Genomic DNA, 16084 nt, shown 5'->3' on the forward strand with positions numbered 1-16084 from the left:
TGTGCTCCGGAGGGCCTGGCACTGCAGGGTGGCCATGCTGGGGGCGGGGACATGATCGGCCACCCCAGAGAAGGCCCCAGCCCTGAGGCTTTTTTTATTTTATTTATTTATTTTTTTTAATGATCCTGATCTGGCCTCTTTCATGCTTTTAGAGCCTTGGCTGTGAGGATGGTTTGCAAATAAGACTCTCACTCAGGTGTGATTCATGTTGTTGTCACTTTATTCTTTCCCTCTGTGTCCTGTCCAAGTGCTGGGAGCTTCCGGTGGTTAGTTCTTCTCCATCACCTGCGGGACACACCAAGAGAACAGGCAGGTTAACCCCGCAGAGCAGAGAGCCGCGGTGGCAGGCTTTCTCCTCCGGCTCCGCGCTGCTCCGTCACCCAGAGGCGGCGGGGGCGGAGCAGCTCGCTTGGCCCGCGGAGTTCCAGGTATCACGGCTCCCCACCGGCCCGTGTGAGCACTCCTACAGATGATACGCTTCTCGACTCCAGGTGTCTCGCAAAGGGTTCGAGAGCCCTGGACTTGTTAGCAGGCACCGCTGTCTGCAGAGCGCTGCTGCAGGCTGTTTTGCGAGGTGGTTTAGCAGCTTTCTCTGAAACATGTTCACACGCCACCCATGACCCAGAGATGCTGCTGGATGGCTATAGCAGATGCTCAACCCGTGTGCAAGCATGCATGTCCTGGATGTCCCTGGTGGCTGTGTGGGGGTGGGAACCAGGAAGCAGGGGGAAGCTTTGTTCATTGTATTCACACCACGGGATATTAGGTAGTTGTTCAAGAGGATGTCATAAATATATGTGCTCACATGCAAATGTGGTACGGTGTTAAGTGAAAAAACTAAGTTGCAAAGCAGTATGAAGACTAAAATTCTACTTTTGTTTAGAAGACAGTGGTAGATCTATATATATAAAAGCCTAAGTGACTGGGCAACCAGCCGGTAGCTATGATGCCTGCTGACCACCAGGGGGCAGGTACTCAACACGAGCTGCCAAGTGACAGCACCTTTGCATAGTGCCCGTTCACATCAGGGACCCCTCGGGGGATGTCAGCCTGCCGGTTTTAGCCTGGTCCCTGCAGGCCAGGCCGAGGGACCCCACCTGCCGGAGGGAGCCTGCTCACTCAGCAGAAGCCTGAGCCCCAACGCTGCCCCAGGTGCAGCCTGCCAGGGAGGGACCGAGGGGGGTTGGCTCCAGGGCACTTCCTGCCCGTCTTGCCCAGTTCCGCCCCCTGGCCACCTCCTAATTAATTTACTTTCAATGTGCACGGATCTGTGCACTGGGCCTTAGTGTGGACGCAAAGTCCAAAAGACAGCACTGTTCGCAATGATGGTCTCTGGGGGCGGGGGTGGAATTGGAGATGCGAGGCAAGGGGGACATGTGCTTCTCCCCCCGCCCCTTTTTTTTGCTGTACTTTTTTACTTGCTATACTCTATTCTTTTAATGTTTTTGAAAAGAGGATGTGTTACTACGTTCTAAAATAAAAATGAAGTGGTGAATGCTGAAGATGCGTGTGTTGCTGTCGCTCAGTGAACACTAGTCGAAGAGGTGACCGCCCTCGGCCACCTGTCTCCTGTTACGCTCCGGCTCTTGCCTTTCCATGGCGACCTCCTGCCCCGGGCACCCGTCTGGGTTTGTCGGGGCTGGTGCTCCCCAGAGCCTGCGGGTGGCACCTGTCGCGCCGCCGGGCTGTGACGGCTGCAAGGCTTCCCCCGCCTCTGCAGCTGCCGTGCAGCCCCCACCAGGGGACAGCTGGGAGCGGGGTTCCGCCACTCCTGGAACCCGGGACAGGCGGATGTGCCTGCTGGCCGCTGTCCCGTGAACCAGGCCCTCGCTTTCTCCAAAGGCTTCCTTTCCCGTGGGTCCCCTCTGACATCTGGCTATGCCTTCAGCTGTGGCCTCCTCTGTGGGGCTTGTGTCTGTCCCCGGGAACAGCTGACTCCGGGACAGAAACCCAGGACAGCTGCCCTTGGCCTCTGCTCTGGGCCCTCGAGGTGCTGCCAGGACCAGCTGCCCGGGGACTCACGCTGCAGCCGGGGCTGGGAAAGGTCCTGGGATGCGTCTGGGAAAGGTCCTCTGAGCATCTTTCCGTCCGGCCGGTCTGGGGGCCAGGCTCCTTTGAAATGCTGGTGACGCTGTAACAGCCGGACTCCCATTTTCCTCTGCCAAAACGGAGTCCTGGCTTTCCTCAGTTTACCCAGCACAACGCAACACGAAAACAAAGCCCTCCCCGCGATTAGCCGCTCTGTCCTTGACGTTACACTTTTCTCCGAGAAACTTGCCGGGAATCCCTGGTGTCGGTGACACCCGTTGGCACAGCGGAGCCGGCGGCAGACGGACGAGCAGGGAGCCAGCGAGTGTGAACGGGGGACGGGGAGGCCGCCACCTGCTTGTTTTGACGGGGCCTGTCTGGTGGCGTGGTTTTCCCCCGGTGCCCACATGCTCTCGGCTGCGGCTTCGTGTTTGGTTTTATAACAGTGTCACTTGGAGTCGGTTGAATAGTTTTTGAAAATGAAAATAATGAAATCGGATGCCAGCCTCCCCTTCGGTGGGGCTTGGCCACACACACCCGGCTCCCACTTGCTCTGGCTTTGAAACCCACGGAGGAGTCCTGGTTCATGTCCCATTTCACAGAAGAGCACACTGAGGCAGGGTGATGCCAGAAGGTGGGTAAAAGGGCCCCTAATCAACACAGAGTGTCTTCTTTCCTCCTAGCAGCTATCACTAGGCATAATGCCTCCTCCCAGGCCACCTTTTTTTGTTTTGTAATCCTCACCCAAGGATTTCCCCCCCATTACTTTTAGAGAGAGTTGAAGAGAGGGGGAAAAAGAGAAAGAGAAACATAGATGTGAAAGAGACACATCGAATGGCTGCTTCCTGCACTCACCCTGACCAGTGCTGGGGATTGAACCTGAAACGGAGGTATGTGCTCTTGACCAGAATCCAATCCAAGATCCTTCAGTCCGAGGCTGATGCTCTAACCACTGAGCAAACTGGCCAGGCCCGCCTTTCTTGTGATGACTCTTCCCTTTGGGGCTGCTTACACCTGCTGCTGATGGTAAGCCCTGCTTCTTCCAAGGTTGGTGCCAGTCTTTTAAAGGATAATTTTTATGGCCATTATAGCAGACTAGAGGCCCGATGCATGAAATTCGTGCAAGAGTAGGGCCTTCCTTCCCGCTCTGGCACCCGGGACCCGGGCTTCCTCGCAGCCCCGGCTTCCTCCAGAAGGCCATCCGGAAGGATGTCCGGTCTAATTAGCATATTACCCCTTTATTGTTATAGAAGATGCATGTTCTTTGATAAAATAGGGATTGAGCTGGTGTGGAAGCTTATGAGGCCCACGTTTTGAGCCGCCAGGAGGCAGAGTCCCATTTGTCTGGCCCGTTCCCATCAAAATGGAAAGTCCCGCAACCCAGGAAACCTCCGGTCCTGGCAGAGCGAGATGGTCGGCACTACCGTCTGCACTGAGGATGCATGTACAATAGCTAGGGGGCCCTTTTGGGGGAGTAGTCTCCATGACGACGACTGTGGCGGGTCTCAGCCTACCAGGCTCTGGCCTTTGCAGGTAAACACGCTGATAGCATTGGCAGGTGGGGTCTGGGCTTACACGCAGATAAGCAAACACAGAACACCCCAAGCCAACACAGAACACCCCACTAACCCTAAGGCTCCCACGCTGAGTGCCTGAGGACTGTCCTTGGTTTTCCATCGCTACGTGCATTTTCACTCCACGTCACCCACTCAGAAATTGTGGGGCCCGCAGGGGGCCCCTCAGGGGTTGCCCAGGTCTGCAGCCTCCTCTAGGGGCTCCGGCCTGGCTCTCAGGAGGAAGGGGGGGGGTTCTCAAACCCCAGATGGAGCCAGGCCAGGAGGGCAGGCCCCTGGGGCCCGAGGCGCGGCCGGTTCTTACCGCTTGGATCCAGTCGATGTAGTTGGAGACGCGGGTGAAGACGGAGGGCTTGTGGTAGTAGTTGCAGCCGAGGGAGGACCCGAAGCTGACCACGCCGTGCACCTCCCACTGGCCGTTGGCCTTCTGGCAGTTCAGGGGTCCCCCGGAGTCTCCCTGGGGAAGGCGGGGCTCTGTCAGGAGGGCCTGGAGCTGGGGCAGGTGCTGGGAGCGGGAGGGGCTGCCCCTAGAGACCCGGGTTGCCACACTAGCAGAATGTTTACATTGTTCCCACCACAAGTCGCCGTGGTCCCGGACCAGCTTCTGTGGTCACAGCTCAAGGCGGCCCCATAATACCAACAAGAACGAACATTTATCCTTTCTGGGTGCCTGGACCTGAGCCATGCACTTCCTACTCCTCATCTGACGCATCCTCACAGCAACATACATGGTGAGCGTTAGTATTCCCATTTCACTGACAGGAATACTGAGGCGCCCAGAGGTGGGGACTTGCCTGAGGCTGTACAGGCAGCAAGTGAAGGAACAGAGACCGCGACCCGCAGTTAGAATGGCGGGCGCTCAGCCACCACCGGCCTCCTCCACCCAGGATGACGGACCTCGCCGGGGGCTGGCCTGCGTGGGGGCAGCGTGCAGGGCACAGTGTGATTGTCAGGGCCTGTGAGGCTCCTTGCACTGCCCTCCCTCTGATACAAGGCCCACCCCATAGCAACTCCTTTCGGTTAGGACACTGTCTCTAGGAAGGCTCGGTGGCAGCTACCCTAAGGGGACACACTGGGCCATGAGTGCAATTAATTCAACAGATAAACCCGAAGTCACCTTAGAGAGGCCCTGACCCAGAGCACACACCCCTTTGGCTCCCTTCCGACACAGGAGAGAGACTAAGAGAGATGATGGAGATGAGAGACCCCAGTGAGACCGAAGGAAGGACTTCCCAGCAGCGAGAGGGGAAACAAGGAACTCAAACATCTTTTCTGGAGATGACAAGGACGAAGGTCAGGGACTGAGAATTCTGGAGCTGTTTCCGGTGCTTCAGGCAAGGGACGGATTTTAGGACCCCAGAGAGCCTCTCCCCACCCCCAGCCCCATTTCATTGTGGAGGGGCCGCGCCCCACTTTCTGCACTCACGTTGCAGCTGGAGATTACGCCATCGCCGCCAGCACAGACCATGTTGGTCTTCACGGAGCTGCCCCACCAGTCAGAGCGGGAGCACGTGGCGTAGTCCACAACCAGCAGCTTTCCCTGCTGCAGGATGTCAGGAGTGGCCCCGTTGGCTGAGGAGACAAGAGAAGAGAGGTGGCGTTACAGGGACAAAGGGACTCCTGAGAATTAAGGAAGCAGTAGGCGCCTGCTGGGTTTCTGCCCAGCCCCCTCCCCCCCTTTTTTTTTCTGGTCACTCTGACTTCCCATCCATCCATGGCTGCAAAGGGAGCAGCCATGTTTGTTTATCCGGTATCCTCACAGTTGATTGGTTAGTGTTCTGGCCACGGATGATTGGTTCAGGGGCGAACAGCTGACTCCGCCTCAGCCAATGAGCTCCTTCCCTGGGAATTTGGGATTAGAACTCAGCCATCCCAGGCAGAGAGGTGGTAAACCTGGGAGCTGTTGGCAGTGGCTGCCGTTTTCTTTGAGGGAGAGAAGAATGAAGTGGATCTACCAAGAAAGACATTTTGAGAGAGGGTTTCTGGAGTTTTTTAAGTCTTCCAACCCCTAATTCTATCCTGTCCATGAAGCCTGGCTGTGTCTCTGCCCTTGGTTGAGACTGGCTATTTTCTTTTTAAAATATATAGATTTTTTTTTTTTTTTTTAGAGAGGAAGGGAGAGGGATAGAGAATTAGAAACATCGATGAGAGAGAGACATCGATCAGTGCCTCCTGCACACCCCCTACTGGGGATGTGCATGCAACCAAGGTACATGCCCTTGAGCGGAATCGAACCCGGGACTTTTTCAGTCCGAAGGCCGATGCTCTATCCACTGAGCCAAACCAGTTTTGGCAAGACTGGCTATTTTCATGGGCTTCTAGCACTTACCTTAAATATAGCAATGAGCCTCCTGGCATTTCGAGCCCCCGTTGGGAAAAATATTCTAATGTGGTTAAGGTAGAGCTTTCCTAATGGCCCCTAATGATACTGTCACCATCACCTCCATTACTATGATTGTTGCTACTTATGGCAAGGATTTACAGTATTATAATTCTAAGCCTGTGCTTTATTAGGCTTTTCAAAACATGCTAAACCTCCCAGTAAATTTTCCTGTAAGACAGATGGGATCTTGAAGCTGAGAGAAGTTAAGCAGCTTGCCCAAGACCACTTGAATAAATCATTAACCTGTGTAATGTCTTACAATGTGCAAAGCACTGTCACCTCTCTTAATCTTGCCAACTGTATTTCCGTTTTGCCAGATGAGGACACGGAGGCTGCAAAGTGGCTTGCCCACCGAGCTGGGACTGAGGGCCAAGCATGTGGACCGTGGCTCTTGCATTCTGCCCCTGGGCTTTCTGGGTAAATGAGCAAGAGGCCGTGCTTGTGACGCCTCCCCTGCTTCTCCCTTCTGCGAAGTTTCCACACGCCCTTGTTTTTGCACACACGCCCGTCCGGAGGGCGGTAGTAATTTATCTGAGTGCATGTGTGCGGATGTACCTCTGGGAAAACACCTCACTTACACGAATGAGTTTCTGTCACTATGAAAGGGACGGCACCCGCACGGGCTTCCAGACCTCTGGTGACTTGACGCGGGACAGGCAGGCCCTCTGGGACTTGGGGCCTACCATCACTGGGGTCCTGACCTTGGAGTTTATGTCAAAAGGAGACTCACAGGAAGCCAGGTCTGAGCAGGGAAGTCAGGTGGCCCGTGGACGGGTAAGTCTGGTGTGTGGAGAGGAGCGGGTAATGAGGGTCCAGGGACCTTTGTGAAGCCTGAGGTCACAGAGTGGATGCTGTTCTGGACTCCGGAAACTTCTTAGCCAGACGTCATGTGGTCACTAGTACCCTCCTTCTGTCATAGCGACAGTGACAGCTGTCACACAGCACCTACTATGCGCCAAACACTGTCCTCGGTGCTTCCCATGGACCACCTCCGTCAGTCCCTGTGTTCCCAAGTCCCTGTGATGTGGGTGCTGCTAGTATTTCCATTTTACAGATGAGGAAACTGTGGTACAGACAGGCTAAGTCATGTACCCAAGGTCACAGAGCTAGCCAGTGGAGGAACTGGGATTCGAACCCAGGCAGCCCGACTGCTTATCAATCTGTGCTATCCTACCCCTCCGAGGCAGCCAGCGGTTCTCCGGGACACCCTGCGGTGAGAGTGTGCAGAGAGCCCCTGGTCGGACAAGGGTGGCGCTGCCTCCCTCCCTCCCAACCCTGGGCTCTGGCCCCCACTTACTCTGCAGCCTCCCCCAGCCGGTGACGTAGCAGGCGTAGTTGTTGGGGAGGACTTTGCCGGCGGGCGGGAGGCAGGCCAGCTGGATCTTGTCACTCAGGGGGACGGTGCTGGCCAGCTTGAGCATGGCAATGTCGTTCCTGGTCGGAGGAGAGGGAGAGCGTAAAGGGAGGGCAGACTGTGCCCGTCCTCATTCCGGTTCTGGTCTGGCCCCCGCTGGACCAGTGAGGCCCCTCCCCCGCCCCCCGCCCCCCGGCCAGGGCTGCGTGGGGCTGGGGAGCAGCTGCCTTTGACCCCCAGGTGGCATGTCGCCTGGTGGAGCTGGGGTGGGCAGAGGACGGCATCTGATCATCTGAGAGGAGAGGGGGGACAATGACTGTGGCTGTGAGAGCTCAGAGACCCTTGTCACCTGCCTGTGTCATGACCCCCGGGGCTGCCTCGCAGGCTCCTGGGGTCTCTTTGAAAGTGTAAAAGGCCTGTACCGAGGGGTACAGGGTGGGGAGAAGACAGGAGACACTGTGTCCTACTCCACTGAGCAGTCAAGGAGCCTGCAGACCCGTCCCCGTGTCCCCAGGGATTAGTGTGGGATCGATACCTTGTCAGTGAGTGCCCGGGTGGACGGGCATCTGCCGGCTTTCCTGGCAGGAGCCCCTGGGGGCCCTGACAGTCGTGGCTTCTCCCTCCCCCAGTTCACGCCCTCATCCCAGGCATCTTTGGGGCTGGCTCTACTTCTAAAGGTCATATAAAGGTCAGAGCTTTCCTTCCCCCCCCCGCCCCCCCCCGAAGGAGCAAAGGAAGGGGTGCCTTCTGGGAGACACCCTCCTGTCTATGCCCCCGCTGCCCCCGCCCCCAAGCGCGCCAGGACAGGGGGTACCCTTTGGAGAGCTGGCTGGAGTTCCAGTCCTTGTGCACCACGATCTTGGAGACCTTGACGGCCAGGGAGCCACGCTCGTCCACGGAGAGGTTGTGGCGACCCACCACCACACGGTAGGTCCTGGAGGAGCTGGGAGAAGGGAGCGAGCGGAGAGGGTCAGCTCCTGGCTGTCTGGTTCTTTCCCCACGCCCTCTCCCGGCCCCCCCCCCCCCCGCCCCATGGGCAGGGACACCCCAATATCCCAATGCACAGTCCCCAGAAGCCTGGCTTGGGCTGGGATGGGCCCAAGGATGCTACTAGTTGGCACTTGGGAATTTTTCTTCCCTGGTGCCGTTGGTTAGTTATAGTGTAACCGAATGACTATACCTATACAAGCATTATAACTAAACCATACCAACGATAAGCTATAATGTAAAATAAAAGCTATAGGAATGTAAACTCTACGTTACTACGGGGGAATGAGATGGGCACAGAGAACACAGGGCCGTTTGCCCTCAAGGGCATTTTTTCAGTTGAATCTCCCAAACCTCTCCTGTTCAGATGGGGAAACTGAGGCTCGGAGAGGAGTGCCTGGTCCAGGGTTTGACAGGTGATTAGTGAGAGTCCAGAACTGGAAGCCAGGACTCCTGACTCGCAGGCCTCTAGTATTCCCTCCCCCTCCCTCAAAAAGCTTAGCAATTCAGTGAGGAGAAGGGACCCTCCAGGCAAGGAGAGAGTCATATCAACCCAAGGCCAATGCCGCTGAGCACCTGCTGGGTGAGATCAGCAGGGGTCTGAGGAGGGGAAAAGACGGATGAACAAGGAATGTCACGGAACCTCTTTCCTGTGGGCCTTTGTAATGGAAACAGTTCACTGAGCCCTTACCAAGTGCCAGGTCTTTATTTACTTATTTTTAAAAAATATATTTTATTGATTTTTTACAGAGAGGAAGGGAGAGGGATAGAGAGTTAGAAACATCGATGAGAGAGAAACATCAATCAGCTGCCTCCTGCACACCCCCTACTGGGTAGGTACCTGCATCCAAGGTACACGCCCTTGACCGGAATCGAACCTGGGACCCTTGAGTCTGCAGGCCGACACTCTAGCCACTGAGCCAAACCGGCCAGGGCTAAGTGCCAGGCCTTTAACACCACATGAAATTCTGTTATCGGCATTTTTTTTGTAGGTGATGGTTTTGAGGCTTGGAGAAGTCATTCAGATTGTTCAAGGGAACCCAATTCCAGATCAGGAGGCCGCACTAAGTACCCCAGGAGGGCAGGAAATGAGCCCCTCCTTCCCCCCAACATTCCTGCTCAGTGTCCTGCCCAGGGCACTCGGTCTATGTCACCTATTGATCCATCAGTTGCCCAGCAGACCAAAGTAAAGGTCAACGAAAGCTTGTTTCTCGGCCAGGCAATTGGCTGTTTGCAAGGCTCCCTTATATAGGGAGGTTCTGGGCATTGGGGCTGAACTCTCGGAGATGGGTGCTGGCTGGGGGTGAGCTGCTGGGTGTCTGGGAACCCCTTACCTGATGCAGTGGGCGGCCGTCAGGACCCAGTTTTGGGCCACCAGGGTCCCTCCGCAGGTGTGGCGCCACTGGCCATTGTAGCTGAACTGCAGGGAGACCTGGGGAGAAGCATGGGTGCTCTGGTAGCCGAGACAACTGGGCCTCAACCCCCGACCCCGAGAGCAGGGCGAGGACCGGGTGAGCCAGGCACGCATCTCAGGTGCGAAGTGTAAGGGGCACCAAGAAACTCGGGAGTCGGGATCAATCACATTTTAATGCAACATTAAAAAATAAAATTAACATACCATATCCATGTTTCTTCTTTGCCCATACCCTACAGTGTAAAATCCAGATCTATACAAAGGCCTACAAACCTCTACATGACCGCTCTCACCCCATCGGCTCCCACTCCCCTCTGCTCCAGCCACATTGACCTCTGGGGCGTGGGAAAAGACACGGAGCCCACTCTGCCCCAGGGCCTTTGCACGTGCCGTTCCTCCTGCCTGGAATATTCTTCTCCCCGGTATTAGCATAGTTGTCTCCTTCACTTCCTACAGGTGTGTGGTCAGGTTATCCTCTCCGGTCCTAGCTGGTTTGGCTCCATAGATAGAACGGCAGCCTGCAGACTGGAGGGTCCTGGGTTCAATTCCAGTCAAGGGCACATGCTCGGGTTGTGGGCTCGATCCCCAGTGGGGGACGTGCAGAAGGCAGCCGATCAGTGATTCTCTCTCATCATTGATGTTTTTCTCTCTCTCTCCTCCTCCTTCCTGTCTTTAATCAATAAAAAAATATTTTTTTTTTAAAAAGGTTATCCTCTCCAGGAAACCTCTATGACCACCCTGCACACGCATATGTGCACACTGCTGTCCCCACACTACATGTGCGTATGGACACACACATGTATGGGTAGTTGGATGGGGCGGCTCCTTAGTGCAGCTGGAGAAGGTACCCCTTCCTCCTCCCTCCAAGGTCGGCCAAGGCCACAGACATGAATTCTATTGGTGAATTTTCTCGTTGTTGCCAGGGCAACAGACCCCGCGGCGGAGGGCACGGGGGTGGTGTGAGGTGGTGGGGCCGGGAGGGAAGAAGTGGAGTGCGGGCGACTCACCTGCCAGGGCCAGCTGTTGGGCCTCACATTTTCACCGCCGACCACCCTGGACAGTTGGGGCAGGTACGTGGGGAGCCCACAGCTGAGAGCTGTGCAGAGAGAAAGGGTTTGAGTCCAGGGAGCAGTGACCCCAATAGTTTCACCTACACTTGCTGCTGTCCCTGACTCCAAAGAGAAAACCCTGTTCTAGGGGGGGTCCCCAGAGGCCATCGAGTCCTGCCCGTGGCTGCATGTCTTGGGATTGTCATTCTGGCTCTCTTACAACCAGAGGCCCGAGCCCAGTGTGGGCAGGGGAGTCCCGGCCCCAGGCCCGCCAGGGGACCGGGAGAGTGCCTCTGGGTGGCCGGGCTTACCTCCAGCCACCAGCGCCGACAGCAGCAGGGCCCTGATCATGGTGAGTCCGTGGGAATCCTGGACGTGGCGGGGGCCCCGGCTTTATGAGCCGTCTTATCGGCCAGAGATAGACGAGGAGAGCACAAGGTGGGGATTTTCTCAAAGCCCCGTGGAAAACAGGGCTGTGTTCAAATATTGTTTTTCCATTTTCTCCCATCGGTCACCCGGGAAAGACTTTGGAAAAAAGATGCCAGAGCCGAAACCGGTTTGGCTCAGTGGATAGAAAGGTCCCAGGTTCGATTCCGGTCAAGGGCATGTTCCTTGGCTGTGGGCACATCCCCAGTGGTGAGTGTGCAGGAGGCATCTGATCGATGTTTCTCTCTCATCGATGTTTCTAACTACCCCTCTCCCTTCCTCTCTGTAAAAAATCAATAAAATATATTTTTAAAAAAGATGCCAGAGGTGGATATTGAAATACGGGTTCAACCTGCCTTCGAGAGAGTGTGTTATGTGCCAGAGAAGAAGAAAAAGATGGGCTGCTGGTCCTTGGAGGTGAGTTCTCAAAGACAAAGCTGGCATGCCGAACGAAAGGCATTCTGGGCAGTGGTCCTCCCTGGGGCTGGGACTGCCCCCCAGGGGACAGTAGGCAATGTCTAGAGACGTCTTTGGCTGTCATGGCTTGGGAGGGGCACTGCTGGCATCCGGTGGGTAGAGACTAGAGGTGCTGCTAAACATCCTATCACACAGGCGCGATCGCCTTGCCAATGTCGATGGTGCCAAGGTTGAGGCCTGCTGTTCCAGGCCGTGTGGCCTTGGATGAAACATGTGCACCCCTGGGCCTGGGGCCTGCCCATCTGACACGGGGAGAGGAAGATGTGCCCACTGTTTTGCAACATTGTGGAGAGGATTTGAAAATCACGGGGGACATGCCTACAGAGGAGAAGCACCAGACAGACCCCCAACTCCCCACGAGGGTTTGGACTCTTGTTTATACACTGAGTGGCCAGATTATTATGACCTCTGAACACATAATCTGGCCTCACAGTATGTGTGAGTGATTATATATATATATATATATATATATATATATATATATATATATATATATATATTAGAGGCCTGGTGCATGGTGGGGTCCGGCCAGCCTAGCCAGGTGGAGGGGACATGAGTGGTTGGCCGGCCTGCCTGCTGGTCAAACTCCTGGTTGAGAGGACAATTTGCATATTAGCCTTTTATTATATAGGATCATAATAATCTGGCCACTCAGTTTAGTCTGTAGCAGTCACTACAACAGCAAACTATTTCTGGAGTCTCCTATCTTGAAAGTTAATGTGAATCTGGCATTCTGCTTCATGAAGCTGTGTTTGTTTTAATATAAAAATACAGTTTGCCCTGTATGAGGTCACTGAGCAAATAGCAGTTGGCACGTGCCATGAGCTTGCTGTGTGACCTTGGGCCAGTCAGAGGGGCTCTCTGGGCTGGGACTGCCCATCTATAAAGCAGAGGGAAGGGCATGTGCCCACCACCTTGCTTTGAGGAGTTGGAAGTGACAGAAAACTTAATCAAACAGGCGTAAGCCATAGGGCCATGGAAAGGCATGGAGCAGTGCTGGCTTGTGGCCAGCCGGGTCCAGGGCTGTCAGGGTGTCCCCAAGGCTCAGCTGCTCTGAGGGTCCCTTCTCGGCTCCACAGAGTGGCCTGGAGCAGCAGGGTCTCCTGCCCGTGGGCACAGGACGGCTATAGGACCTTGGACCCAGGGTTTCCCACCTGCAGCACTGTGACACTTTGGGCGATGATCCTTGGCTATGGGGGCTGCCCTCTGTGTTGTAGGAGGCTTGGCAGCATCCCTGGCTCCCACCCTCCTCTCCAGCCCCAACTCCTGACAACCAGAAACATCTCCATACCGTGCCAAGATTATTCCCCAGGGAAGCAAAATCACCCCGTCTTCCCGTTCTCTCCCTCTTGCTGCTGTACCCTCACCCCCCCCCCATCCTGCAGCAGGGAGTGAGCGCCTTCTTCTAGGGTTCAGGAGTCCAGCAACTCTCTGATTGGACCTGCCTTAGGTCACATGCCCATCCCTGAGCCAATCGTTGTTGTGGTGGTGGGGATGCAGCTCAATGATTGGCCAGGCCTCATACGTCCCACCCCTAGCTCTAGGTATGAGGCTCCACCCAGACCACGTGTAGGAGGAGTGGGGAAAGGGTGGCACAAACACAAAAATCCAGGCTTCTAGAGAGGAAACGGGGGCCAGGGAGGAAGAGCGAAAACAGCCACTTCAGCCCACTTCCCCCTCTGTGCTGGGTTCCCCATTTGTCTGTTGTTGGACAATGAGAGAATTTGTCAAGTCCTAGAGGTCTCAGTGGGGGCAGGGAGATGGAGATGCGAACTTCTCATGGGGTTTATGACTCATCTGTGCAAAAATATTCTTCTGGGAAGCCGTGTTGCTCAGTGGTTAGAGGCGGGGTTCACACCGGGGCTTCCGTGTGCTGACTCTGTGGTTTGGGTCCTGGCTCCTCAGAGTGGTGTGGACCTGCAGCGTCTGCACAGCTAAGAGCTGGTGAGAAATGCAGCCTGTCCACCCCAGACCGCCAGCTCAGCACCTGCAGGTTAGCGTGATCCCCAGGCGGTTCTTCACACGTGGAAGCTGGGAAGAACAGGGCTAGGGCAATCTTCATCCATGTTCTCACTTTCTTTTTTTATTAAAAAAAAATATTTTATTGATTTTTTACAGAGAGGAAGGGAGAGGGATAGAGTTAGAAATATCGATCAGCTGCCTCCTGCACACTCCCCACTGGGGCTGTGCCCTTGACCAGAATCAAACCTGGGACCCCTCAGTCCACAGGCCGAAGCTCTATCCACTGAGCCAAACCAGTTTTGGCCATTTTCTCACTTTCTTGACCTATCCAATAGAACAGCAAGCATCCCTCCTATCTCGTAGGTTTGTGGGTAAAATCAAACAACAGCATATTCACTTAAAACAGCAGTAAATGTGCAATACAACGTTCACTTCAAATCCTGAGACTGTGGGCCCCGGATATGAATAGCACAGAACTCTTCAAACGCTTCCATCAAAGAAATCCTAGCAGACCAGGGCTTGGCAAACTGTTCCTGCAAAGGCCCAGACAGTAAATATTTCAGCGCGTGGGCCATATGGTCTCAGCTGCGACTAGTCAACCTTGCAAAAGCAGCCATCTGGGCGTCGCCAGGCTCCAATAAAACTTTATTTACAAAACAGATTTGGTTCGCGGGCTCCGGAGCTGAGGTCTAGCGCGAAGCAGACTCCGCAGCAGTAAGATGTCTCTGGAGTCTCAGCCTTCATCTGGGAAACCTCGTCTGAATGTGGTAGCTTCCTTCATAGCATTGCTGGCTCCAAGTCAACTCTCTCTCTTTCCACCCAACCTTCACGGAAAACCGATGCTTCCGGTAGATGCTTCGTGTTTATTCTCTGTCTTTACATGCCCCCGGGGCTGGGCACACCACCACGAGAAGTTTTGCAGACACATGCCCCAACCTCCAAAGAGGGAGCGTGGGGGAACCAGCCCCCAAGGCCTGCTGGGAATGAGGCTGCCTCTCCTAAGGAACAAGGGGAGAGGGAAGATTTGCTAAGAGGAGCCCAGGTGTGGGGCCAGTAGACGTAATTACTCCAATCACAAGCTGCTGTGATTTCACAGGGAAACGGAGAGGGGGGCAGGTGCCCATCTCACAGATGAGGAAACTGAGGTTCTGAGAGGTTAAGTGACTCAGTCACGGTCACTGCCCGTCAGTGGCAGAGTTCAGCGCTCCAACCCCGAGACTTGACCAGCCAACCCCCAGGCCCTTGGACACAGGAGGGATTCCAGCCACAACCCGCAGGGCCATGTATCAATAGCTGGTCCCCAGCTGCCCCCACACGTGTGAGCAATAACTCCTGCCTGGGATGCCATGGAGGGTCTGAGGCTGGTTGGTTCGCAGCGTTACTAATTGTGCCGGGCAGTAGCTGGTGCAGGGGGTGCGAGCCTTTGTGAACATCGGTGAGCCACAATCTCCTCTCTGGTTTCTGTCTGTCTGGGCTCGTTGCCAGCTTTGCTCATCTCACCCACAGCCTGCACCCCCTCCCCTCCGACAGGGCCAGCAGAGGGCTTCCATGGAGAGGGGATTAAGGCCTTAAGGTTTGGGGATTCATGGCAGAATAATAGGGGTGCCAGCCACACAGGTTCTGGAGTCAGACCACCTGGGTTCAGGACCTGGTGCCCCTCACCAGCAGGGTGATGGTGGGCACGTTTCTAAGCCTCTCTGAGCCTCAGTTTGCTCATCTGTAAAGGGGGGTAACAATCAGGCTGTCATGGTTAGTGACTGAGACAGTGCAGGGGAAGTGCTTGGGTGGTGCCTGGCACACAGAATCCCTGGGGCTCACTGCGCGCCAGCCATGGCGACTGCATCAGACACACACACGGTGGAATTCTAGCGGCTGCTGGCACGGGGCTCCCAGAAAGTGGGGTCAATGCCTCAGTGCCCCTTTCCCTCACTCCCAACCACCGGTTTGTGACTTCTTGGGCAAATTGCCGTCACCACAGCCAGAGCCCAGGAGTCCTTCCTGCCCAGCCCTTCCTGTCCCCCCCCGCCCCCCAACCCCACCTCGGACTCTAGGTTTCTCCAGAAGAGAGGAGAGACGGTGTGTGTATTTCCTGTTGCTGCCTCAACAACTTACCGTGCCTCAGTGGCTCCAAACGCAGACCTGTGTCCTCTCACAGCTCAGGAGGCCAGAGGGCCACACCGGTGTCCCTGGGCTACACCAGGCTGGTCCCTCCTGGAGGCCTCCGGGGAGCCCTGTCCCCGCCTTTCCCAGCTTCTAGCTAGAGGCCGCTGCCTGCTCGGCTCCGGACCCCTCCCAAGTCCACGAAGCCAGCATCTTCGCATCGGCCCCGGCCCCGGCCCCGGCCCCGGCCCCGGCCCCGGCCCCGGCCCCGGCCCCGGCCCCGGCCCCGGCCCCGGCCCCGGCCCCCCTGCTTCCGTTCTTAGATCTCCT

General features: G+C 55.7%; 1 protein-coding gene across 1 annotated transcript; it reads right to left on the bottom strand.

The window, feature by feature from the left end:
- Nucleotides 1-202: 202 nt before the first annotated feature.
- LOC311616981 (chymotrypsin-like elastase family member 2A) lies at nt 203-11171 on the bottom strand. Its single transcript, XM_084872995.1, has 8 exons — nt 11101-11171; nt 10748-10836; nt 9661-9758; nt 8154-8282; nt 7283-7419; nt 5029-5174; nt 3907-4059; nt 203-285 (listed from the first exon to the last, which is right to left on the bottom strand). Exons 1-8 carry the CDS (start codon nt 11138-11140, stop codon nt 268-270), a joined length of 810 nt encoding a protein of 269 aa, XP_084729121.1. The 5' UTR covers nt 11141-11171; the 3' UTR covers nt 203-267.
- Between the last annotated feature and the right edge of the window lie 4913 nt (nt 11172-16084).

The sequence above is a fragment of the Pipistrellus hanaki genome, assembly GCF_964339955.1.
Source record: "Pipistrellus hanaki genome assembly, chromosome: 2".
NCBI classification, from domain to species: domain Eukaryota; kingdom Metazoa; phylum Chordata; class Mammalia; order Chiroptera; family Vespertilionidae; genus Pipistrellus; species Pipistrellus hanaki.